Source organism: Loxodonta africana, chromosome 10 (genome assembly GCF_030014295.1).
Source record: "Loxodonta africana isolate mLoxAfr1 chromosome 10, mLoxAfr1.hap2, whole genome shotgun sequence".
Lineage (NCBI taxonomy): Eukaryota > Metazoa > Chordata > Mammalia > Proboscidea > Elephantidae > Loxodonta > Loxodonta africana.
Window position 1 is genome coordinate 47004760 of NC_087351.1, and position 27602 is coordinate 47032361.

Sequence of the window (27602 nt, forward strand, 5' to 3'; positions counted from 1 at the left end):
TTTGCTGTGTTCTACAGGCAGATGTTTTATTTTGACCACTTTTAAGAATTCTGCTTTGAAGGTTTTGTATGCAGCATTTCAAGCTTTCAGAGATCAGGTATCATCAAGGTCTGCAGAGTTTTCACTGTCATTTGCGACAAGGGCTTCTCTGTTCTCATATGTCCAGAAGCCATTTAGATCGATTAGAATGGTGGTGACTGTGTCTCCCTGATTACTGTTGATTAAATCCTGAAGAGAGATTTTCAGAGGATCCTTTGGTTTTACCATGTCAAAGATTTCATCCTGGAAAGAGGGAAAAAATACAGTGAAATCTGGTATCTGATTCACTTTAAGAATTTCCATCACATAATTTCTAAAACTCAGGGCTCACACTGATCTTACTATAAAATTTTTTGTTCTGGTTTTTCTTTTCCATTTAACAGATATGTAATCTCCTTTTCTCTACCTATAATCACAGAATTTTATTGGAAGTTCCCTTAGCTATGTGATAGCTATTCTACATTTTATAAATGAAGAAATAGGCTCAGAGTTTAACACATGCTACATTGCTAATTAATGACAGATCTATCTAGTGCAGTGCTATTTGAATATATTGCCTCCCTAAACTTTACTACTGTCTTCTGATTGGTGATTTACTTCTTAAGTGGAGTAAAAATTTAACTGCTTCAGAGTCAAGGTACGAGGCTTCATTTCCAAGACTGCTGTCAACCTATCACGGACCTAAGATGGCAAAGAGGGGAGGAAGTTAAGTATTAATATGAGTATTTCCAGGGAATCAGTACATGTTTCTACTCTTTCTGTAGTAAAATTATTCGGTATTTTAGTAGCGTCTACAGAGGCAAATTGCATTAAGAAAAGATTAGAAGCACAACCTGAAGAATGTAATCAATGCCACTGAATTGAACATGTAGAAACTGTTGAATTGGTGTATGTTTTACTGTGTATATTCTGAACAACAACAACAAAAAATATCAGGGGAGTGGAAAAGGTTAGAGCAATTCAGGTAAGTGTATAAGCTTTTAATTTTGTATGTTTGTGAAGCTTCCTTGTCTAGTGTCGTTGCAGTTTAAAATGACCAGTTCTTAAACTGCCTGATGCAAAGTTTCAAATTTGCTTGATTCATAATAAACCAGAATAGCCGTTTATCTTATACTTGCTTAAAACTGAACAGGGCATTTTATTATGTTACTGAACCTGAACCTGAATGAGTACTGGATACTGAATGTTTTTTAATAGTTGGTGAAAGTCTGAAAATGCTAAGTAGCGGCATGTGTTTCAAATAGTGGTGGTTTCCATACTAGGATTGATGTCTCCTTAAATCTCATACCAAAGTGAGCAAACCCTTTGAAGTAGCAGATCAAAAACACACCCTAACTTAAACAGCTCCCAAGTTAAAAATTCAGTTTATAGTGGAACAGACTGTGAAAGGACACAGGCTATATTGATCCTCTTAATTTTCAAAGAAAATGAATGAATGCTTCCAATGAGAACACAAGACTGATAATGCTAACATCGTAAGCTATACAAATCAATCAGTCCAAATATGGTCTCAGTTTCTAATGATTTAAATATCAGTTAGAACAAATGATAGCAAATATCTGATTCTGTACAGTACTTCATATCTCCTGAATTGCTTTCATACAAACTTCATTTAATATAAATGATTATCTGGTATTACATAAATTAAAGGAAAAAGTAACCTTGACATCTTGAAATGAAACAGGATCTTGTCCGTGGATTTTCATTAGTTCCTGTATGGCCTGTATTTAATAGAAATAAATCTGTAAAAAAATAAAACATATAACAACCATCCTCCTGCCCCAATTCAGTCTTTCCTAGGTTTTCCTTCCTTTCCTATCAGACCACAAGCCTCGCTGTCTCAACCATTCCTGCTGATATTCTCAACTTCTTTGATCTTGTTCCACACCCAGTCAGCAAAACCTGAACACTGGATCAGTATAACCATCTACGTTTCTAATCCTATACCGCAGCTACTGAGAACTTCAGAAGAAAATGCCACAAGACAGCAGATTGCTGCTACTACGAAGACAGAATCCCCAGCCTCAAGTGGCACCCTCAGTGTGGCTCAGCAATTATTCCATTATGCTCCTCCCATTTTCCATCAACACTGTTCATATTTTCACCATTCTTGAAGCCCCCAATCCACCCTTTCTTCCCACCCCATACCTTGCCTTCTACTTGACAGAAAAAATGGAGATTGACCTCCCTCAAATTCTTCCCTTTTATAAACTTTATTTTTTAAAAAAATCAACTTAAGGAACTACTATGATCCAGTTGGACTAATATTTCAGGTGATAATCATTCACTATAGAAAATGCGATACCTTAAAATTTTTGGTAAATATTCAACTAAATATGATCCAAGTGACTACTATGTACAGGGTGCTATCACAGGTGGTTATGTGTCAGAATTGACTGGACAGCAACAGAGTTGGGGCAGATTATCCAATAAGCAAGGTAAGCACGGGCTTACTTGTCCTTACTAATCTGTAGTGAACAGTTTCACATTTTTCACCACGTCAAAGATTCTGCTTCTAGGTATGGCTGGCATCTGTCTCCCAACCCCAAAGCATCTTCCTACAGAACCAAAGCCTCTTTTCAAATTTACAGTCCCCTGACAGGGGCAGATGACTCAGTAAGCAAGGTAAGCACAGGCTTCCTTGTGCTTACTTATCCGTAGTGAACAGTTTCACATGGGTTTCACTTTGGTGTGGTGTGGAGAAATTCATGTGAAACTGTTCACTACAGAGAAGTAAGTAAGCACAAGTAAGCCCATGCCTACCTTGATTATTGGATAATCCATCCCTAGGTGCTACCAGTATCAGAGTATCTGCAGGGAATCTCTTTGAACTACGTAGGTGAGTGTCTGTGAGTACACTCTCGGCTACTATAAGCACAGTGATAGACCTGAACCGTGTGATCTAAAGTGCACCATCCAGGCCCTATTTTACCACTGGGATACTCTACAACCAGCCCTGGATAACAGGGTTCGGTGCCAGAGCTTTATACCTTAGTTCATACACCTAAACCTAAATAAAATTTTGATAACATAGATGCATACATGAAATACTTTAAATGTATTTTATAAACACAATTTAATATTCTAAGAGTAGAAGATACTGAAAGAAATCTTTATGAAAAACAGTCGAGTGTTTAATTTCCAAAAGACATACTTTGCTTTTCTAAAACTGAATGTTCATTTAATAGGTTTGCCTAAAGTGGGGGCATATGTATGATGGATATTACCCTCTCAGATTAGCAATTAATTTAAGCTCATATAGTATTCGATTAAAAAAAATATTGTAATATAAGGGTGCTGTGAGTCGCAATTGACTCAATGGCAGTGGGTTTGGTTTTTCTTTTTTAATACAAGGACTGTAATTTATCCTTATAGTGTTTTTTTTTTTTAATTACCTTAAAATTCATAATGGAAAGCCTTTTAGAGAATTTACCATGAAATTATGAAATATATGCTATGAAACTCATAAGGATAAATTCAGAAAACAGTTATTTAAAGACACCAAAAATGTTTTAAAATGGAAAAGAAAAAGGTTTTAGGGAACAATGGTCTATGACAAAGATGTGAATCTGTCTTTTTTAGTGTTTAAATCACATAGTCTTCTAAAAACTAGCTATGGAAATATGGTGATGGAGTGGGATATTACCGTACAAAACTACTCCATCCAGTGGAAAAGTCACTATTCAAATTGAGGAGTATTTTTGGTCTCACAAGGGCAGACATTCCTACTTATATACGGGGTGTATCTGAATGCTTATCAAATACAATCAGTTTCTACCCAAGAACCCATCTGAGACCAACTAAGACACAAAATAAGTGCTTCAGTAAATGTTTCACACTGAAATGCAGCAGATGATTCTGGCCAGTTTTTAAATTATTATTATTTATTTTTTCAGCACAGCAATTAAAAGAATCTGCAGCTACGAAAGTGTGCAAAACTGTGGAAAAGAGATACGTTTCCTAATTGTTCAATTAAAGCTTCCGTAGGATTTTATACACTATTCTTTGATCACCAAGAATACAGATTTCTCATGGATGTTTGTATATCCAATGGCTAATACAGCCCCTGACATATACATAATACACACTTTTAGTATTCTATATCCGAAATCAGCTTTCATTTAGCCCAATTTATATTTTTAAAAAAGAAAAAAAAATCGATTTCCTTCTGTAATCTGTTGTATATAAGTCTTTTTGTTAAGTTAAAAAATTACAAATCATGTAAAACTGTCACTAGGTAATTTAAATGAAATGGCACAAAATATTTTCTACAGGTAAGACTTACCCTAAAGAAATAATTAAGGGAAAAGACATTCAGATATCCTTTGTTCTCAATATCAAGCAGTTTGAAAATATACTGCAGAGCTGCAGGTTCTTTTCGGTTTTCTAATGCAAGAACGAAGTCTAGGTAGGTCTTATAGTCCTATTAAAAAAAAAAAAAAACATTTATTACAGCCTCAGTTGGAATTAATTTTTCAAGTGAAAATCTGATGATTTAAAGCTATTTTGACTACAGTGACCAAGGTATCATACGCTACCACTAAATTTACATCTTCATTTCAATGTAGTCATTTTGAAAAAAATTATCTGAAACTAACAGAACATTATATTTAAAAAGCTATTTTGAAATACTGCTTCAAGTTTTTAAATCAGATGATTTCCAATAAGGATGTTTTTAAGAAAACCATCTTGAGACTGCCAGATATTCTACCTAAGCTCAAACTGTTCTCATCCAAAAAAAGAAGGGTACACATAAGAGCTAGAAAGGCAGGAAGAGAACAGAGCTTTCCCTACACCAAAGGGATACTCACAGATTACTTCTTTTGCATAATGAAAATAAGTAGACTATTTGGGAGATTCTTTCTTAGAAAAAAATTCTGTATTCTTATAAAGGATTTTGTAGGCTATGATCAAGAATTTTTGCACCAATTGAAGTATAAAGAGTTAAAGAAATGCAGCCTCATCATGGTCTAACTCCATCCATAGTTGTGGCCTCCAGTTTTCTTTATTCACCAGAAGTCATTAGTATACTACAAGGTCCTTCCTATCAACTGTCAACAGCTGGGGGAGTCACAAAGCAGAGTTTCTGTGCCTTTTTTCCCCTCTTGCTTTGCAGTTGGCTAACAATGATGTCTACCAAAGTGCTATTATGGCTAAAAGATAAAACCTAAAACCCGGTTCTCTTCTGATGATATGACCGTTTCTAAAGCATTTACTTTGGAAAATTTACCAGATTCTTAACACATTTTTAATAGCAAGAATGGAGATTTAAAACGCTATTTACAATTTTCCTTCTCAAGCACGTTGCATTACAGTGATAAAAGGACAAATGAACAAGGTATAAAAATTTTCTATTTACCCTGAGTCCATACAGGAAATAAGGTTTTTAAGCAAATCTATCTTAAGATCAAAGGATCTGAGTCTCAGATCATTTCATCTGGTTCAGACTTTTCAAAATACTGTTCCCAAAACCAAACCCATCACTGTCGAGTCAATTCCGACTCATAGCGACCCTATGGTTCAGAGTAGACCTACCCCGTAGGGTTTCCAAGGCTATATAATCTTTACAGAAGCAGACTACCACATCTTTCTCCCAAAGAGCTGCTGGTGGGTTTGAACCACCGACCTTTTGGTTAGCAGCTAAGCACTTAACTACTGAGCCACCAGGGCTCCTTAAGATACTGTTACACACTGATATAAAAGTAATGTTGTATCACATTAAGAAAAGGTCCTGTAGAAACTGTGGGCACCTAAATTTTTTTTAACATATCAGGAGATTTCAGCTACTACTACCATTTCTCCATCGTAAGTGAGACACTCCTGGAAAACACGGTCTAAGAACACATTTGTCATAGTTGCTGTTCCATAGCGGGAGAGTTCTTCTTTACTGAGCATGCCATTGTGATCCTTATCGAGATTCAAATATTGGCCTTGGGAAGAAAGATGATGAAAAAACACTTGTGATCAAGATAAAGTTTAAATAAAAAAAGACAAAACGATAGACATTAGCAGAAGTTTTTTTTTTTTACTGGTTAGTACTTCGAATTTTCAAACTAATAAGTACAGTTAGGGTAGTGCTCTTACTGTAATAACATTAGCTATACCTGCAATCTTGATCGCAGCAACCACTAAACTAGAAACAGTCAAAGAAAATCAGACATGCAGGCCATGGCCTTTGGGCTATTTCACTTAGATCATTCTCAGTTGCAACCTTTAGAACTTCCCCAGGTTTCTAAATTAGATGGAGGCAGGGTCAACAAAAAGCACTGATGCTGGCATTTGAAAGCAGAAATCAAGGATGCCATAAAGGAGTCAGAAGAACCACTTGACAGAATAATGTAGCACACTAATGAAAGTCAATAGAAGGGCAAACCAAGCCCTAGAACACCTTCCTCTGTGGCCTGAGAGTAGCATTTTACCACGACGCAAGACAACAGCTGATGTTCATAATGATGTGCCTTAGTCAACGAGAAGGGAAGAAATTACATTCTGTATGTTCAATTTCAAAATAAGAAAGTGTAATACCTTAAAATAATAAATGTTGGAGAGGTTGTGGAGATATCGAACACTTACACACTGCTGGTAGGAATGTAAAATGGTACAACCACTTTGGAAATCAATTTGGTGCTTCCTTAAAAAGCTAGAAATAGAACTACCATATGATCCAGCAATCCCACTCCTTGGAATATATCCTAGAGAAATAAGAGCCTTTACACAAACAGATATATGCACACCCATGTCCACTGCAGCACTGTTTACAATAGCAAAAAGATGGAAGCAACCAAGGTGCCCATCAACAGATGAATGGATAAATAAATTAAGGTATATTCACACAATGGAATACTATGCATCGATAAAGTACAGTGATGAATCGGTGAAACATTTCATAACATGGGGGAACCTGGAAGGCATTATGCTGAGTGAAATCAGTCAATTCAAAAGGACAAATATTGTATGAAACCACTATTATAAGAACTTCAGAAATACTTTAAACAGAGAAGAAAATATTCTTTGATGGTCACGAGAGAGGGGAGGGAGAGAGAGGGGTATTCACTAATTAGATAGTAAATAAGAACTACTTTAGATGAAAGGAAAGACAGCACACAATACAGGAGAGGTCAGCATTAACTGGACTAAACCAAAAGCAAAGAAGCTTCCTGAATAAACTGAATGCTTCGAAGGCTAGCGTAGCAGGGGTGGGGGTTTGGGGACCATGGGTTCAGGGGACATCTAAGACAACTGGCATAATAAAATCTATTAAGAAAACATTCTGCATCCCACTTTGGAGAGTGACATCTAGGGTTTTAAATGCTAGCAAGCCACCATCTAAGATGCATCAATTGGTCTCAACCCACCTGGAACAAAGGAAAATGAAGAACACCAAAGACACAAGGTAATTATCAGTCCAAGAGACAGAAAGGGCCACATAAACCAGAGACTACATCAGCCTGTGACTAGAAGAACTAGATGATGCCTGGCTACAACTGATGACTGTTCTGACAGGGAACACAACAGAGAACCCCTGAGGGAGCGGGAGAGCAGTGGGATGTAGACCCCAAATTCTCGTAAAAAGACCAGACTTAATGGTCTGAGACTAGAAGGACCCCAGAGGTCATGGTCCCCAGACCTTCTGATAGCCTAGGACAGGAACCATTCCCAAAGCCAACTTTTCAGACAGGGATTGGACTGGACAACGGGATAGAAAATGATACCGGTGAGAGACGAGCTTCTTGGATCAAGTACACATGAGACTATGTTGTCATCTCCTGTCTGGAGGGGAGATGAGAGGGCAGAGGAGGTCAGAAACTGGCAGAATGGACAAGAAAAAACAGAGTGGAGACAAGGAGTATGCTGTCTCATTAGTGGGAGAGCAATCAGTATATATAGCAAGGTGTGCATAAATTTTTGTATGAAAGACTGACTTAAAAACTTTCACTTAAAGCACAAAAATTAAAAAAAAAAAAAAGTGTAATATCTTAAAAAGAGTTACAAAAAGTTTACCAAAGTAAAAACACGATAGTATTTTAACAAGTAAGCTTTAGTAATCCTGAATACTGGATCTTAAGGTAATTAGAATATCTTGATCTTAAGGCAAATTAGCCTATGTATAAAACTGTCCTCTGGAAACAAATTAACTGAGGAATGGATAATTCAAGTTTCAGCATTGTGATAGCAACGTACCATAAACCCTCAGGGCAGAGGGAGCAGAAAACCAATTTGTTTCTTGACTTTCCTTGGACAGTTCCTCATCCCTTAGCTAAATGAACAAAGAGACAAAATTAGAGGGTGGGAACTGTCAAGTGTTATAATTAGTTTAAAAAACAAAAACAAAAACAAAAACAAAAACCATATTTACCTCCAATAAATCATCTAGGAAGCTGCATGCTAAAATATCTTGAATTTTTATCTTCCCTTTATAGAACATAAAGAAACACAATTACTTAATTTCATTTTTAAAACAAGAGCAACTCAATTTTTATTATTTTTTTTTTTTTTATTATTCTAGAACAGGTATCAAACAACTGATGCTTTAAAAGCTTCTCAGCTCTTATGCTCTAAAAGTCCTTATTACATAAGCCTGCAGGGAACATTTAATAAACGTCTACTTGTATGTCTACATGTATACTTCTAACTATATAAATACAAGTGATAAATCCTTTCTAAATTACATTGATATTAGATTCCTAAAAAAAAAACTGTGTTGAATATTTTGTGAACACGGATATGATAAATAAGGATACTGTCTCCATTTTTCTGTGGAAGGTTCTGGGAGAATAGGAAGCAATAGAGGCGTGGTTAAGAGCAGACAGATGAAATCTTGCATGCCACTTCCAGATATGCTACCTACTTAGATCTCAGTTGCCTCATGTATAGAATGTGGACAATAACAGTACCTTTCTCATGGGGTTATGAGGAGCAAATGAAAGAATCCGTAAAATGCTTAGGATGCTGCCTGGTGTATAATGAACAGTCAAGACTGTTAGCTATTATTATTTTGTAAAACTTCGAAGGAAAAGATGTATATGTGCCTACAGTGCAGGAGTTTAAAAAAGGCTGTCAATTACCACGTACTGCAATGCGCTTAGCTGGATTTTTAACAGAAGGAGAACTGAGTATTTGATTCGGGCCTTCTCTGTGCCTGTCTCTTATACATATTTAAGTGCGAGCCGGTTAGGACAGTTGATAAAGCATACTGTGAATGAGACCAAATTACTGATCTGCTCCCCATACAAGACCATTTATTTAAGAAAGAGAAAAATATATCAGGGTTAAATGGTTCTTATATTTCCCAAATGCATACTTTTCATCAAAAAGAGAACAATCGTCCAGCACATCACAAATTAAGGGCTACAAATTACATAAGAACTGGGAGGAGCCATAGTGCTTGTTTCCTTAGTTCATATCTCTTCATTTTGGGCATGAAGAAACTGTTGAGAGGTTAGGTGGCGTTTCCACTGTCACAGAGCTGGTCATAGTTGGTGCCAGTAAATGATAAAAGAAGAGCTTGATATAAAATCTACACCAAAACACTCCTGCTATTTTGAGTGCTTTTCCACTCCCTTGAAATTCACCAGATTACTAATGACAATGATGTTATTAGGAAAGTAATTAAATGACATTTTCAAGACTTTTCTCTAGTTATTGGCATTTAGAAATAATGATATTCTTGTAATTTTTAAGTTAGATAAGATTTTCTTTTACCTGTTCTTAGAGGGTCCAAAAAGAAGAAGAACTTCCTAACTGCAGTACAGACATAAAAGGAGTAAAAGGATTTTTCCAGCCCATCTAACTGTGGCAAAGTAGGGATAAGTTCCAATATGTAATTTTCTAAATCCTGAAAGAATGAAAACAAAACATAATTTTAAAGCATCAAATGTCTGTTCTCGACTCTTCATTAGCTTACTGGAATGTAACTTCGGTGCTAAAAATTATCTGCATTAACAGCGTATTAATGATGGAATAAATTCGTGACTGTTAGTGGTGAAGCTGTGTTATCTTCATTTTTTTCTACTAATCTACTTTTTGTTTTTTGAATAATTAACATTCTACACAGTTCAAAATTCAAAATGTAGAAAAAGATATTCAGTAAAAAGTCTCCCTCTCACCTATTTCCCCTCCCCAGAGGTAACCTATATTATCAGCTTCTGATGTGTCCTTCCAAAAGTAACTTAGGTATGTACAAGCCAAAAAATACATACGTGTTTTTCTCTCCCCATTTTTACACAGGCTATAATAGCAGCGTAACACTTAAATTCTTCTGCATCTTACTTTTATCATCTAACGATATAGCTTACAGTCATTCCATACGGGCTCTCAAAGAGCTGATACTTTTTTTTAAATAGCTACATATTATTTCTATAAGGTCACCGTGAGTTGGAATTTACTCCATGGCAATGAGTTTTGGTTTTTATTACATTGCATGGATAAGTCATAATTTAACCAGTCTTCTACTGATGGACAGTTAGGTTTTTTCCAGTCTTTCGCTACTCAAAAACAATGCTACAAGGGCTAACCTGATACATTTTTCATTCACAGATATTGTGAGCGATTATCTATACAATAAACTTCTGTAAGCAGAACTGCTGGGCCAAAGGGTATGCAGTTTTATGATTTTGATACATACTGGCAAATTTCCCACATCCCCACAAAGGCTCCATTAAGTTTACATTAGTATTAGCAGTAGAATGGCTGTTTCCACAGTTCCCAAACTGTGCACCAAGGTACCCTGTATGCTCTAAGTAAACTCACAACGTATAGCATGATATTTTAAAATTTTAACGTATGTTAAAATTTGGACATTGCACAATCTACTAGCTCGAGGCACTTCACACTTTCAGCATTAGGTATTCCTTTTGATGACATCAGTCTCTGCAAAGCTGGGTTTTTGGTAGTTGCTGTAAAAAAGCAAGCACCATCAAAAATCAATGGATATGCGGATATGAGGTTTGAATACAGTGCTCAATGATTATAATACATCCCACTAGTAACTGTCGTTTAAGAATGAAGTAAAAATATTTTCTCTCTTTTTGTGTGTATCATTTTTTCAAACAGCTAATAAGTTGTTAGTATATGAATACTTTCATTAAGTTGTTTAAAAAAAACGACTGCCATCAATTTGATTCCAACTCACAGTGACTCGTGTATCAGAACAGAGCTGTGCTCCATTGGGTTTCAACGGCTAAATTTTTGGAAGCAGATCAGCAGGCCTTTCTTCTCAGGTGCCTCTGGGTGGACGTGGACCTTCAACCTTTCAGTTAGCAGCTGAGCACGTCAGCCATAACTAAATAATAAACGAATTTGTCAGGTATGTCTTTTGGCCTAGAGGTACTGTGAGAAAAATCACTGACACCTAGAACCACCATACCAAACCAAAACCAAATCCAGTGCCGTCGAGTCGATTCCGACTCATAGCGACCCTATAGGACAGGGCAGAACTGCCCCATAGAGTTTCCAAGGAGCACCTGGCAGATTTGAACTGCCAACCCTTACAACCCAGCAATTCCCCTCCTAGATATACACCCAAAAGACTTGAAAGAAGAGACTTATAAACCAATGTTCACTGCAACACTCTTCGCAATAGCCAAAAGGGAGAAAAATCTAAATGCCCACCGGCAGATGAACAGATAAACAAAATATGGTACATACATACAATAGACTACTACTCTGCCAGTTGGAGAAATGAAGTCTTGATATACACTACAATATGGATGGGGCTGGAAAATAGTATGCTGAGTGAAATAAGTCAATCACAAAAGGACAAATACTGTATAGCCTCACTTATACAAAAAAGATAAATTATATAGAGAACAAAGTTTATTAGTGGTTACCAGTAGTGGGAGGAAAGGGGAGAAGGAAGGGGTTAATGGTGATGGAAATACTGTGATGACTAAGGGTGGAGTTGCACAGCTGATTACTGGAATTACTGTCAATAAGTTGTACAACTGTAAAAAGTTGAATTGGCAAAAGTTGTGTGATATATTTACAACAATGACAAAAAAAGAAAGAGTAACTGCTGGCACTGATTATGTACAACCAAAAACCTCATGGAATTTGGTTTCTTTGGTTGGAGGTTTAGGGTCTTGCTTTCATGGGATATCCCAGTTAACAGGCCTAATGACAGGCTGAGTGCTTCTGCTCTACCTCCTAGTTCAATGCATAGTGCCTGGGGTCTTAAAAGCTTGCAAACAGCATTCCAAGCCACAATTGGCCTCTATTTGCCTGCAACAACACAGGAAGGAGGGTCAGGAATATGAGGAGGATAGGGAATATGTGGCTAATTGCCTCCATGAACAACTGCCTCCTTTGCCATGAGACCAGAATAACTGGTGGTACCTGGGTACCATTACTTAATATTTTGACTGGAGATTCCATAGAAGAATCCTGATCAAAAGAGAAAAAATACAGAACAGAATTTCAAAATCTCATGGACTCCAGACTTCCTGGAGCCATGAAGGTTGGATGAACCCCTGAAACTATTGCCATGAGATAATCTTTAAATCTTAGGGCAAAAATAACCCCCAGTCTTTTTAAAACCATAGTTTAGCTTAACTAGTAAAAGTTGTGTGCCAGAGCATTATGCTCTTTTAAGAGCTATTTATATGGGATCAAATTGAAAACAGCAACTAACAAGATTACATAAGAACCGGGGGGGGCACAGAATTTGTTAATGAGGGAGGAACAACTCAGAAAAGCAAGGTGAGACTAACAGACCACAACTACCACAGCCTCCACCAGACTGAGTCCAGCACAACTAGATGGTACCTGGCTACCACCACTGACTGCCCTGACAGGAATCACAATAGAGGGTCCCGGACATAGCTGGAGAAAAATGTGGAACAAAATTTTAACTCACAAAAAAAAGACCAGACTTACTGGTCTGACAGAGACTGGAGAAACCCTGAGAGTATGGCCCCGGGACATCCTTACAGCTCAGTAATAAAGTCACTCCTGACTTTATTGGCTCACCCTTCAGCCAAAGATTAGACAGCCCATTTAAAAAAAAAAAACAAGACTAAAGGGGCACACCAGCCCAAGGGTAAGGACAAGAAGGCAGAAGGAGACAGAAAAGCTGGTAATGGGGAACCCAGGTTGAGAAGGGGAGAGTGCTGACATGTCGTGGAGCTGGCAACCAATGTCACAAAACAATATGTGTATTAACTGTTTAATGAGAAACTAGTTTGCTCTATAAACCTTCATCTAAAGTACAAAAAAAAGGAGGGTGAGAATGGTTACAAAACTCAAAGAATGCAACCAATGTCACTAAATAGTACATTTAGAAACTGCTGACTTGGTGTATGTTTTGCTGTTTATAATCTCAACATAAAATTACATATATTAAAAAAAAAAATGACTGACACCAAGGGCGCTGTGAACTGAGGAGGTCTGGGAATCCATGGCCTATTTTACATTCCCTCACATAGAAGCATTATCAAACCTCTTGATCTTTGTCAGTGTGACAGGTGAAAGCGATTATCTTAGCGTAGATTTATTTGGCATTTTCTCTTACTATAAATGAAACTGAAATCTTTTCTTAAGAGTAAGAACCATTTGTATTTTACTTTCTGCAAATTATTTTTATCCTTTACCCAGTTTTCTACTGGGTTAAGTAACAGTTTTTAAAATAAATATAAGAAACCATGGGTTAATTAACAGCCATTTTCTTCTTGATTTCTGGGAGCTTTTAATATATTAGTATTATTGGCCATTTCTCTTTGATGGGTTGCAGTTATTTTTCCCGTTTCTTGCTTTTCATTTAAGTTTGTATATAATGGTTTTTGGAGCCCTGGTGGCATAGTGGTTAAGAGGTCAGGCTGCTAACCAAAAGGTCAGCAGTTCAAATCCAGCAGTCACTCCTTGGAAATCTTATGGGGTAGTTCTACCCCGACTTATAGGGTTGCTCTGAGTCGGAATCAACTCAACAATAATGGGTTTGGGTATGATGGTCTTTCCTTACTGAATTAAAAAATATATATATTTATTTAGCTGAATTTATTAATTTTTTTTTAAGATTCTGAGTTTTGTCATATTTAACAAAGGCTTTCCCTATTCCATAATTATATATTTAGAAGTATCGCATGGTTTCTTATATTTATTTTAAAAACTTTGTTACTTCTCCCTTAGCCAGTTTAAAGTATATGTTTCTTGTATATCTGAGATGTTTTATAATTTAAGTTGTAGAATAATAGGCATTTCAAACTTGATGTGTCTAAAACAGGACGCTTAGCATCCGTAGGAGTCACTGGGCAGTGCAAATGGTTACTGTGCTTGGCTGCTAACCAAGAGATTTGGCTGTTCGAGTCCACTCAGAGGTGCCTGAGAAGGAAGGCCTAGTAATCTATTTCAGAAAAATCAGCCACTGAAAACTCTATGAAGCACAGTTCTACTCTGACACACATGGGACCTCCATGAGTTGGAACTGACTTGACAGCAAATGGTAACTGATATCATCTCTAACTCTGGTCCTAACTCATTTTTTCCTATTCCAGCAGTTTTAAAAAACAAAATTTGAAGACTTATCTTGGTTCCTATCTTTTCCTTACCTCCTGCCCCCAACATCCAATTCAGCAGCAAGTATTTTTGTCTTTTTTCAGGGGAAGAACAGAGGGGAGGAGGAAGAATCCAAAATACACACTGAATTCATCTATTTTTGGCTTTCTCTGCAGCCACCCCTCTAGTCTGGGCCCCTATCATGTCTTATCTGGACACAGACACTGCAGTAGCCTCCCAACTATTCCTGCTTCCACTCTAAGCTTCTTAAAATCCCTTCTCCACATAATATCCAGAGTGGTCTTTTAAAATGTAAATCATATCCTGACAGATATAGCTTAAAACCTTCAATGGCTTCCTGTTAACCTCAAAATAAAATCTTTACTTTTTTATTGTACTTTAGATGAAGGTTTACAGAACTAGTTTCTCACCAGTTAGTACACGCATTGTTCTATGACGTTGGTTAACAACCCCATGCCATGTCAACACTCTTTCTCAACCCTGGGTTCCCTATTACCAGCCTTCCTGTTCCCTCTTGCCTTCCAGTCCATGCCCCAGGGCTGACGCACCCCTTTAGTCTCATTTTGTTCCATGGGTCTGTTCAATCTTTGGCTAAAGGGTGAACCTCAGGAGTGACCTCATTACTGAGCTGAAAGGGTGTCCAGGGGCCATACTCTCAGGGTTTCTCTAGTCTGTCAGGCCAGCAAGTTTGGTCTTCCTTTTTGAGTTAGAATTTTGTTCTACGTTTTTCTCCAGCTCTGTCTGGGACCCTCTATTGTGAACCCTGTTAGATCAGTCAGTGGTGGTTGCTGGGCACCATCTAGTACTGGACCCAGTCTGGTGGAGGCCTTGGTAGTTGTGGCCTGATAGGTCTTTGGACTCAGAATAATATCTAAACTCCTTATTGTGGTCTAACAGGTCTGACATGTGCCTCCTGCCTACTTCTCTGACTTCATGTCCTGTCACTCTAACCTTTGCTCATGTGCTCTAGACTTTCTGGCTTCCTTCTGCCTAGAATAGGTCAGGTTTATCTTTGCCTTGGAGACATTTCACTTGCTGCCATTCTCTTTATACTGTATCTTCATAAAGCTAGTTTCTTTCTCATTCTTCATAGCTAAGACTCAAAGATTAGTATTTCAGAAAATCCCTTCTTCCAGCCAACCTAAACTAGCCCTCCCAGCCCCTTGTTGTCTTACACTCTTTCACTTTATCCCGTTTTATTTTCTCCATATTACTTGTCACTATTTGAAATTATCTTGGTTATAACTTAGTGTCTGTCTCCTCACTTTGCTAGAAAAAAAGTCCATGAGAGTAAGGTCAGAATAGCACCTGGCACAAAGTAAGTGTCCAAGAAGTGCGTATTTAAGATTTAGCAAGTGAATGAAAGTCTGCATATATTACTGAAATTACAGATATTGGCTCTGAAAATCACCGTCTTTTAAATTAGGAAGATACAAAGTCTGATTTCAAAAGGCAAAGTACCAGGCTTGAAAGAAATGTTTATTTTCTTTGAGAAAATTGTTTTCCTTCACTGAGAGAAGGAAAAGTACTACCTTTTAAAAACAACAACCCTAGAAGTATACTGTTGCTTTTCTTCTCCATCTCCTCATCTCTCAATTTCCGTTTCCATCCATGGAAAGACAACAGATAAGCAGTAACAGGGGAGTGTGTCATATAAGCAAACTAACTGCTGGCAAGAATTCTCAGAGCTAGGAAAGTATAGGTAGCTAATTATGTTTCTCTTGCTAGAGAGAGATGAGCATAGGCAAGATTCTTTTACTGTCAAGTTGGTCTAAACCTTAAAGGACAAGAATTGTACTATGTCCCTAGAAAGGTTTCAAAGTGTAAACATTTAGAATGATAAATTTTATCTACAGAAATCTGGACACAACAGAGTACACCAAATTACGATAGGCACCATACCAAATCATAATGAGGAATTTACATTTCTTTAAATCATATATTTGAATAATTATTTAAGTGATTAATTAAACTGGTTTACATTTATGTTTAACTCCCTTCTCTTCTCCCTAATGCCCCTGAAAAGGATTCCACATTTGGAAAAACAGCACATCCATATAGTTTACAAGAAGCGTAGCCACACTGGACTCATGAGATTGTAATTACGTGTTGATAACCTGACCCATCTACATTAGTACCTAATAGGAAATAAATGACCTCTTGGTAACCGGCCTTACAATCCTAAATCTATAGGTGAGAATACGGTCACGTTGTGCTCTTGCATATCTTAAACAAGAGAAAATTTCTGGTCCTGAAATTTTAAAACAGTCACATAACCAAAAGTTTCTCACTGTTCCTTTAGCAATTTTTAATCTTATTAAAATAATATCTTAGTTATCTAGTGCGGCTATAACAGAAATACCACAAGTGGGTGGGTTTAACATAAATTTATTTTCTCACAATTAATGAGGCTAGAAGTCCAAATTCAGGGTGCCGGCTCTAGGAGAAGGCTTTCTCTCTCATCTGCTCTGGAGGAAGGTACCTGTCTCTGCACTTCTGCTCCTGGGTGATCTTCATGTGGCTCTCTTTCTCAGTCTCTACTTGCTAGCTTGTGTTTAATCTCTTTCATATAGCAAAAGAAATTGAGTCACGATAAACCCTACACTAATCCTGTTTCATTAATATAACAAAGACAACCCATTCCCAAATGGGATTATAACCATAAGCATAGAGGTTAGGATTTACAACACATATTTTTGGTGGACACAATTCAATCCATAACAAATACTACATCCTTTTATTTTCCCCTTTAAAAGACTATTTTTAAAGGTTAGAGGAAAAGAATCTTAAAAGGAATTTTTATGGTCAATTCTCAAAAAATTTTTAGTAACACATTGTAAAAACAAAAAGAGAAACAAAAATAAGAATCGCTTGTAGTTCGCAGATCAGTGATAATTACCATTAACATTTTGGTGTCTGTAGTAGCTTTTAAAGTTGGTTAACACTTACAGATTCCCGAAGGTACCCTTGTCCAGCGACATCATATAAGCTGAGTCCTATTCTTGTTTGGTGAAGCCAAACTGACAATAAACAAGAAAATGAAATGTGACTATTAAGATCTATCCATTAGAACATCTGGACAAAAGGAGATAAAGAGCTAACCCAACAGCTCTATCAACATGTTTCTTCTCACACATATTACTTATGCATTAACCTCAAAATTGTTCAAAATAAAACATGCCATAGAGTTACTGGCAGATTTCAACAATTCTACCATGTCTAAAGCTAGAATGAAATTTATGCCTCTGAGGATATTGTTCTCTACCTACTAAACTTGGTGTCCCACCAAACAGGAAATAGCCAGTGTAGTATTGTGCCTTTAATAAAGCTGTTTTTATTCCACTGAGGTTAATTATAGCAACTAAAGATTAGTTAAAGATGGAACACACAGGGCTTCACAGATCATTATGGTACGTAGAGAAATCACAATAACTCTTAAGTTGTTTAATAAATGTTCCTTGATACAGATCTGCTACAGTTGTGGATTTGAAACTATCCTCTTGGACAATCTGTAATATACTGGTGAAGCAAAATTACCAGTGAATTAAAACGAAATTATTTCCAGTAACCACACATTAAAACTCTTGGTTCAGCTTTCAATAGTTCTAGTTAGCTAGTATCTTTAGGATATATGAGGGTGGGTTTTTGTTTTGCTTTTGTTTTTTATAATAATGAACCCAAATTTATGGTAGAAAAATCATAGCTCTAGTAAGCTCCATGACAGACTCATGATTAACAGTATTAAAAATCTTGATCGAAAGACCAGAAAGTCTGCCATTCACATTTGATAACACAGTTGTGTCACATGGAAGAGAGACTATAAAAGCACAGACCAAAAACCTACTTGCTTCCTTTTTGAGGCATTCAAGCACAATAAAAATGAATTACCTTTTCTCATGACATAATTAAAGAACTGCATGATAGAAATTCTTCCATAGGAATCTGTATGAAGGAGTTTAGCAAAGACTTTTGCTGTGAAGAACTGCCTAAGAAAAGGAAACAAAGATGAAAATGATCTGCCAACATAATGCAAAAACATGAATTAGCAAACAATAAGTAACTTATAAATGATTATAAAACATTATAAAATTGTATAAAATTATAAAACAATTATAAATTTTGAAACAACTCGTGAACAATGGCTAAATGTTTAATGGTTGTATGAATTATTCAACCAAATTAAAGACCAAAATGAAAGAATATCCAAGTGAGAACTATAGAGATTACTTACATATCAAAAACTTAAAATATTAAGTCACATATTTTTGCATTCTTTTTTCTTTGCCTAAAGTACCACAAATAACCTATATTATTTCTTTCAATAAATTCACACCAGTGTAATTTTTTCATAGTTGTAGATAATTTTATTAAATTCCATTAGTAACTCAAATTGACTCAAAATGTCATTCAGACTTACATTTTCATTAACATCTGAGGCATTTAAAAATGCTTAACATAACCTACTCTTTTGTAAAATTATATTATTCTTACTTGCACTTTGGTCCAGCTTTTTCACCAACTTTCAAAAAATTTTCATAATTGATCATTGCTTCCTCTCCAATCATAGGTGGCGTCTGGTGTTTGTCCAGCAAGAACCATAAGTTCTTAGGAGAATTGAAGATGATGTAAGTTACAAAACAAAATTTAAAAACATGTTAAATGTGTCATTTCCATTAAAATGAAAGTCTGATAGCAGAGAGTTGAGATGAATCCTGCTCCTTACCGTCCTTTTGATTACCAATAACAAAACCACAGCTAACATTTACGCAGTGCCTACTAAGTTTTTCATATATACAGGGTCTCTTTAAACCATATAACTATATGGTGCAGGCACTGTTTCACCCCACTTTATCAATGAGAACTGAAGCACAGAGGTGTTAAGTCCACTGCCCAAGGGCATAGAGCAGAGCCAGGATTTGAACCCCTGCAGTATGACCCTAGAGCAGTGCTTCTCGATCTTGGCTGCATGTTAGAATCCCCCAGGGACTTAAAAAAAAAACCACATTATGCTTCGGGGATGGGGCCACGCAAGCTCCCGTGGGAACCACTGCTTCACAGCCTGTGCTTTTGCCCACTCTGCAGTGCTGACTCCATTAAAAGGCACCACGAGATCCTCCAAGGCTTCAGCAGAACAAACAGGAAATGGGTAACGTCTTCAGCGACATTTTACTCCATTCTTACCTGTAATTCTTCGTTATCTAACAGTTCTCTGCTCTTCCTTTGCAGAAAGACAGCTCTGGATTCCTCTCTTAATTTCTGTAGTAAGACTTCATCTTCAGCTGGCAGCTAAAAATATATTGTACAGTTATTTATTCCATGCAAATTTTAGAAGAAGTTTGTGTTTGATGAAATAAGTATCAATTATCTGAATAATTCACTTATATTAATACCTCGCCACCTAAGAATGCCAGTTAAATGAACAGTTTACTATCTTTGCAAATAATGTAATAATTAATTGAGTTTAGAAGTTTACAGGTTTAAGAGATATCTAGCTAAGATTTCAAGGTTATCCAATAGTGGTGGTTGCATTCTACATAATACTAAAAACCCACTGCCACTGATTCCACTCATAGTGACCTTACAGGACAGAGCAGAACTGCCCCATCGTGTTTCCAAGGCTGTAAATCTTCATGGAAGCAGACTGCCACATCTTTCTCCTGTGGAGTGGCTGATGGTTCAAATCGTGCACCTTTCAGTTAGCACCTGAGCACTTAAACCACGTCACTACCAGGGCTCCTCTACGTAATACTGAATACGTCTTAACCTTTTCTGTAGACTTCACTTTCAGCTATGAAAGGCTTTCTTAAGGTCTCACTTTTAAATTTATATCTCCTTGTTACGTATGCTTTTTGTAATGTTCTCAAATCACGTATGATTCTGTAACTTCTTAAATCATATATGACTCTGTAATATGTTTAAGGCATTGTTATGTTGCTTCTATAATATTCTCAAACCACAGATGCATAAGTTACGTATAATGTGACTTAGAAGTAAACAATTTCTGAACTTACAAAAGTAGGTGTGAAAACTGTGGTAAATAACTGTTAAGCCAACCCTGCGTCAGCATGCTGTGACATAACAGCACGCTGTTTTTTTTTTTTTTTTTTGTGACATAACGTAGCTAATCTTTGTAAACGAGTCTTGAAACAGAAATCTAAACCAGAGCTTTGAATCGGTACATTCCAGTTTGAACTCCTGCTGAGAATTTGCATGTTCACCCCAGGTTTACTGAATAAGAATCTACATTTTAACAAAATCCCCAGGTGATTCTTAAGTATAACACATTTGGAGAGGCACTGCTCTACTAATGGTTCTCAGAATTGGTCTTTATACAGCATTAGCATTGCCTGGGAACTTGTCAGACATGCAAATTCTCAGCAGGGGTTCAAACCAGAATGAAACAGTTTGAAGCCCTGATCTAAACAAATTCCCTAATCTCTAACCTTGAAGATGCAACATTTGGCTAATCTCTAACCCTAGAGAAAAGATATACTAGTCTTTGACGTCACACACTAGCCTGTGTTATATGAAGCCAAGGTAAACAATCCATATATAAACCCTGAATTTCTGCTCACTCACTGAGAGAAAGCAGAGTCAGATATCACCCTCTCAACTCTGACACTCTCCTTAAAGGAGACCCTGTCAGAGGCATAGCCTGATACTCTGCCTGCTGCTGTCAATCTCGGACCCTATCTATGAGAGACCTCTGCCAAGTTTGAGCTATGATCAAGCCTTCCTCCTGAGACCACTCATAAAAGGTAAACACCCATAGTCTAAAGAACTGTACTCTAATCACTGAACTAACACTGTGACTATAATGACTAATTCTGATGCTCCGGTCCACGTTAATATCACGAGATCTTACTTGTATGCCTTGCCATGAGTACCTGGCAATAAACTAAATGTGTTTATGCATGACAAACCTGAGTATCTCTCTAATAATTTCTAAGATTAAAATTAAATCTTACATGACAGCCCTTCAAAAACTTCTTTATAACTTTGGTACAAGGAAATATTGGTATGAGGAAATACGTAAGTGTAACACTTTAAGTTTTCCACTCTCGATCTATTTTTCACTTCAGCCTGGAAGAAAAACTTTTTACACCTTGTGTAACATGAGTAGCCAAGTAAGCCTAAGTGTTATAAAAACCTGACAATATAATACAATAGAATATCTACTACCAATATTCATAATAAAAACGGGTTGTTTAAAAAAGTCCATAAACACTTATACACGGCTGGTGCGAAAGTAAAATGGTACAACCACTTTGGAAATCGATTTGGTGCTTCCTTAAAAAGCTAGAAATAGAACTATCATTAGATCCAGCAATCCCACTCCTTGGAATATATCCTAGAGAAATAAGAGCCTTTACACAAACAGATATATGCACACCCATGTTCACTGCAGCACTGTTTACAATAGCAAAAAGATGGAAGCAACCAAGGTGCCCATCAACAGGTGAATGGATAAATAAATTATGGTATACTCACACAATGGAATACTATGCATCGATAAAGAACAGTGATGAACCTGTGAAACACTTCATAACATGGAGAAATCTGGAAGGCATTACGCTGAGTGAAATTAGTCAATTGTAAAAGGACAAATAGTGTATAAGACCACTATTATAAGAACTCAAGAAACAGTTTAAACAGAGAAGAAAATATTTTTTGATGGTTACAAGAAGTGGGAGGGAGGGAAGGCGGGAAAGGGGTATCCACTAATTAGATAGTAGATAAGAACTAGTTCAGGTGAAGAGAAAGACAACACACAATACAGGAGAGGTCAGCAGGCCTGGACTAAACCAAAAGCAAAGTTTCCGGAATAAACTGAATGCTTCAAAGGCCAGCGTAGCAGGGGGGTGGGGGTTTGGGGACCATGGTTTCAGGGGACATCTAAGTCAATTGGCATAATAAAATCTATTAACAAAACATTCTGCATCCCACCTTGGAGAGAGGCATCTGGGGTCATAAATGCTAGCAGGCATCCATCTAAGATGCATCACTTGGTCTCAACCCACCTGGATCAAAGGAGAATGAAGAACACTAAGGACACAAGGTAATACGAGCCCAAGAGACAGAAAGAGCCACATAAACCAGAGACTACATCAGCCTGAGACCAGAAGAGCCAGATGATGCCCGGCTACATCACATAACTGCCCTGACAGGGAACACAAAAGAGGACCTCTGAGGGAGCAGGAGAACAGTGGGATGCAGACCCCAAATTCTCGTAAAAAGACCAGACTTAATGGTCTGACTGAGACTAGAAGGACCTCAGTGGTCATGGACCCCAGACTTTTTGTTGGCCCAGGACAGGAAACATTCCCAAAGCCAACTCTTCAGACAGGGATTGGACTGGACAATGGGTTGGAGAGGGATGCTGGTGGGGAGTGAGCTTCTTGGATCAGGTGGACACTTGAGACTATGTTGGCATCTCCTCCCTGGAAGGGAGATGAGAGGGTAGAGAGAGTTAGAAAGTGGCGAAATGGACATGAAAAGAGAGAGTAGAGGGAGGGAGCGGGCTGTATCATTAGAGGGAGAGCAATTGGGAGTATGTAGCAACATGCACGTAGGCTTTTGCCTGAGAGACTGACTTCTTTGTAAACTTTCACTTATAGCACAATAAAAATTAAAAAAAAAAAGAAGTCCGTAGGTCAAAGGGTGCAAGTAACAACTATGTTCTTATAACAACTTATATATTAAAACTTAAGATTTTATCAATCCAAAATGTTTTATAATAGTGATAAGATCAACTAGAATGAGACGGTAAATATACGAAATTGAAAATATAATGCTCGATTTATTTATTTTTAAAATATAAAATCCTGATGCCACTTTTAAAATTACAAAGTCTGCAAGGCATTTGGTTAGATACCACTTACCCTGTAGTAAAACCGGGGAATCGTCTTATAGAATTCATTTGTGTTTTTTCTACCTCCTTTCCATTCTGAGTAGTATTTGGTAAATAAATCCATTTCTTCATCTTTTAATTCTTGCTCAGTTTTTTTTTCTGGTAACAAAACAAATCAAGCACTGTTAAAGTCAAATAATACTTTTACTCAGGTCATCCTATATACTATAGTCAAATTAAAACTGTTACAGCGCTACAAGGCCTTCCCAATTATGTTACATGCTATATTAACTTTTTTGAAATAAAAAGGATCACTACCTACCACTGTAAACAGGCTCTCCTACATCTTCAGCCACTTCTCAAAATGTTTCCTCTTCTTTGTATCACTAAAGCTTGTCTCTTCCTCAAGTCACTGCCTCTCCTACAAACCTCTGGAGTATTCCTAATTCATTCAACCAAAAATATTTACTGAGCACCTACTATGTACAAAGTACTGTACTAGGCCTCTGGCTAGAAGGGAGACAAAACAAGCACAGCCCCTGACCTGATGGAGTTTCAGCCTGTCCCTTCCAAATTACTATTTCTCCACCTAATGCAAAAACCCTCCCTCTAAAGCTTGCACCATAGGGCGTTATTACCCTCCAACCTGTCTGCTGCTGGCATGTACCACTCTCATCCAGTCATTCCCCCACACTTATTTGTGGACCATGATGCTCTTAACCTCAAGGTCCTGCAATCACCTAGGAAGAATTAAACTTTTAGGTGGGTGACCTTGATCCCTTCAGCTCTAAAAGATTTCACCTCTACTCCACTTCTGTCACTCAGTTTCACAGAAAGACCATGGGTCTTACCTAGTCCTCTTCTGAAATCTTAAAGTTTAATATCATATCAAATCATAATTTTCCCTTTCTTTTGGGTACTTAAAAAAAAAAATCAAACCCATTGCTATTGAGTCAACTTCAACTCTTAGTGGCACTACAGGACAGAGTAGAACTGCCCACAGAATTTCTAACACTGTAATGTTTGCAGAAGCAGACCACCACATCTTTTCTCCTGTGGAGTGGATGGTAGGTTTGAACTGCCAACCTTTTGGTTAGGAGCCAAGTCACTGTGCCACCAGGGTTCCTAGTAGGTATTTACCAAAAACCAAACCAAACCCACTGGCATCGAGTCGATTCCAACTTATAGTGACCCTATAGGACAGACTAGAACTGCCTCATAGACTTCTAGGGCTGTAAATCTTTACGGAAGCATCCTGCCATATCTTTCTCCTGTAGTGTGGCTGGTGGGTTCGAACTGCTGACCTTTCATTAGCAGCCAAGCGCGTAACTACTGCACTATCAGGGCTCCTAAACCCCCTGCTGTCGAGTTGATTCCAACTCATAGTGACCCTATGGGACAAAGTAGAACCACCCAATAGGGTTTCCAAGGAGCGGCTGGTGGATTGTAACTGCCCACCTTTGGGTTAGCAGCCAAGCTTTAACCACGGCACCACCAGGGCTCCCCATGTTTCCTAGTAGGTACTTAAACCAAACCAAACCTGTTGCTGTCAAGTTGATTCCAACTCATAGCAACCCTATAGGACAGGGTAGAACTGCCCCACAGGATATCCAAGGAGTGGCTGGTAGAGTCTAACTGCTGAGCTTTTGGTTAGCAGCTGAACTCTTAACCACTGTGCCACCTGAGGTCCAAAAAAGTCATTGCTGTTCAGTCAATTCTGATTCATAGCAACCCTAAAGGACAGAGTAGAACTGCCCTTTAGGTTGTCCTAGGAGTAGTTGGTGGATTTGAACTGCCAACCTTTTGGTTAGCTGCCTGAGCTCTTAACCACTGTACCACCAGGGCTCCAGTAAGTACTTAAAAAAAAAAAAAAAAAGAACCTGTTGCCAAGTTGGTTCTGACTCAGTGACCCTACAGGACAAAGCAGAGCTGCCCTATACAGTTTCCAAAGACAGGCTGGTAGATTCAAACTGCTGACCTTTTGGTTAGCAGCCAAACTCTTAACCACTATGCCATCAGGTTTTCCACTAGGAGGTATTTAGTAGGTGCTAAACAAATGTTTTTTGAAATGGATTTACGGAATGGATTAGCCTAAGCCACTCTGAATGCTTAAGGGTAGTATTTAGACATATTATAGCCATCATTCTCCTAGTCACAGTTTTTAACGTATTCAAATTTGTTGCTACAGACAGAATCCACATGCACGAACAGAACCATGCACTGACCAGCAACCCAGCCGTAGAAGAATAAAAACTGATGATACAGAAGACAGGACAACTGCATGAGTACATTCTTGAGTAGGTAAGAATGGGATCTAGCACAAAGGATGGGATCTAAAATGCTGATGAAGGAAACAGCCTTAAACAGGACCTTGTATAATCTATATAATTTACTAATTATTTTCTTTATTGTCTCTCCCCACACTAAAGTGTAAGTTCTATAAGGACAGGGATTTTTGTCTGTTTTGTTCACTGCACAGCTAGAACAGTATTTGAAATATAACAGGCATACAATAAATATCTGTGAAAGAATAAAGTTGAGTTCAAAAGAGAACAGGAGGAGAAAGTGGAAAAAGTACAAGTATAGACAACTATTCTGAGAAGCTTTCCTACAATGGGTTCAGAGAAATATGTCAGAAGCTAGAGGGGGATGTGGGACCAAATGATTTTTGTTAAGATACAGGAATATTACAGCATGTTTGTCAGTAATGATGGAAATGATCCAGTAGAGAAGGGAAATCTGATGATGCATAAGAGAGGACAATGCAGGAGTGAACTCAGTGAATAGGAGGGAATGCTCTAATGCTAGAGGAGAAGGACTGTCTCAAATAGAAGCATGGACAGTTAGTTCATCATTTTAACAGTAAGACTGTATGGGCATCTATGCAGGGGCAGACAGAAATGGTAAATGGGAGCAGGTGAGGTTCTCCTCTGCTTGTTTCTATTCTCTCAGTGATGTAAAAAACAAGTTCATCACAAGCAGGGAGTGGGTAGGACATACTGGAGATATGAGGAGAGAGAAGGAGTGAAAAGAATTACCTTAGAGTGTAGGAGAGTTAACATCTAGAAAGCATGGTAAACCAAAAAAAACCCAAACTGGTTGCTATCCAGTCGATTCCGACTCATAGTGGCCCTTCAGGACACAGGAGAACTGGCCCTTGGAGTTTCTAAGGAACAGCTGGTGGATTGGAACTGCCAACCTTTTGGTTAGCAGCCAAACGCTTAACCACTGTGCCACCAGGGAAAGCATGGTAAAAGTGTCTAAAAGACCTAGTTTAGGTTACTGGGCACGAATTAAAAGAGAGAACTCATCACGGCTCTGTTTTTTCCAGTCACTTTCAGCTTCCCTGGGTGCAGGGAAATAAGAAGAAAGACGGATTTAACCAGATTGGTTAACAGGTTGAGTGTGAAGAAAAGGAAAGGGGCAAGAAAACTGGATTCTGAAATCAAAGACAGGTAGGCAGGGAAATAAGCACAAGAAAAGTGTGACAGTAAAAGGCGGCAAGATCAATGGGTTAAAGTTCTGGTAGGGTCTGAGAGTTGTTGGAGCCGGGGTTCTCAGTTATTCCTCACAAGTCTAAGTGAAGACCATGGAAGTGAGTGACTCTTCTTCACCTCAATCCTTTCAATGGAAAGTTCAGACCAAACCTCTCTGGATTCGAAACCACAATCCACTCCGCCCCCTTTGTCAGGGGCGGCTTTACAGAAGGGAAGAGTGAGGCTCCCAGTGGTTCCTCCTTCCCATTATTCCCCATCCGACCCCCGAAGTTTGGGCCGGGTTATCCCAGTCGGTGGCCCTTTCCAAACTCACTGTGTGGACCGGTGTTAGGTGTCGCTAACCGCCGGCGAAGAACTTCTTTCCAGTCCATGGCGGACTGCGCGCTGCAGCTCCTGCATTTGCTTTTGACTAACTGCACCACCCCCGACCAGCTCGGACGTCAGATGCCTCCCGGTAACCGAAAGGGTTGGGAAAGCGGCTCAACCGGCCATCTTGGACATGGGCGGAAGTCTGGGTTAAAGAAGCAAAAACGATTACGGTAGTAGTCGCGGAGAATACGGCGATTACGCTACGGTCGGAAAGCAGAAGTTAAAAAGGAAAATGGTTCTCCTTAAGGAGGCTTCCCAACCTCATCCATCTCGATTTTAAAGGGGCCGGATAAAGAAAGCCGCATTTTTTTTCGTCTTGGTTCTTTAACGCGTGTCTG

General features: G+C 38.0%; 2 protein-coding genes across 3 annotated transcripts in view; one reads left to right on the forward strand and one right to left on the reverse strand.

Moving 5' to 3' along the window:
- On the reverse strand, window positions 1–27314 carry PPP2R3C (protein phosphatase 2 regulatory subunit B''gamma). 2 transcript variants are annotated; one of them, XM_023546111.2, is made up of 13 exons: window positions 27209–27314; window positions 23430–23557; window positions 19729–19833; window positions 19039–19151; window positions 18436–18533; window positions 17497–17567; window positions 9742–9874; window positions 8396–8451; window positions 8221–8296; window positions 5833–5969; window positions 4325–4462; window positions 1701–1760; window positions 1–282 (listed from the first exon to the last, which is right to left on the reverse strand). In XM_023546111.2, exons 1-13 carry the CDS (start codon window positions 27264–27266, stop codon window positions 94–96), a joined length of 1362 nt encoding a protein of 453 aa, XP_023401879.1. In that variant the 5' UTR covers window positions 27267–27314; the 3' UTR covers window positions 1–93. The 2 variants fall into 2 exon arrangements, with proteins under 2 accessions (XP_023401879.1, XP_023401880.1); XM_023546112.2 differs by lacking the exons at window positions 23430–23557; window positions 27209–27314 and adding an exon at window positions 20130–23336.
- PRORP (protein only RNase P catalytic subunit) overlaps window positions 27237–27602 on the forward strand; it is a 146488-nt gene continuing 146122 nt past the window's right edge. Inside the window, exon 1 of the mRNA XM_023546108.2 lies at window positions 27237–27349. The gene's annotated coding sequence lies outside the window, so the exon portion shown is untranslated. The remainder of the gene's footprint in view (window positions 27350–27602) is intronic.

Bases quoted from the DNA above. Each gene is read 5' to 3' on its own strand.
- PPP2R3C (XM_023546111.2), bottom strand. From the start codon at position 27,266: ATGGACTGGAAAGAAGTTCTTCGCCGGCGGTTAGCGACACCTAACACC. The intron at 19,834-23,429 runs GTAAGTGGTATC...ATATATTTTTAG, and splicing joins TTCCCCGGTTTTACTACAGG to CTGCCAGCTGAAGATGAAGT. The intron at 9,875-17,496 runs GTAAGTGTTAAC...TCATTCTTTCAG, and splicing joins AAGGGTACCTTCGGGAATCT to GATTTAGAAAATTACATATT.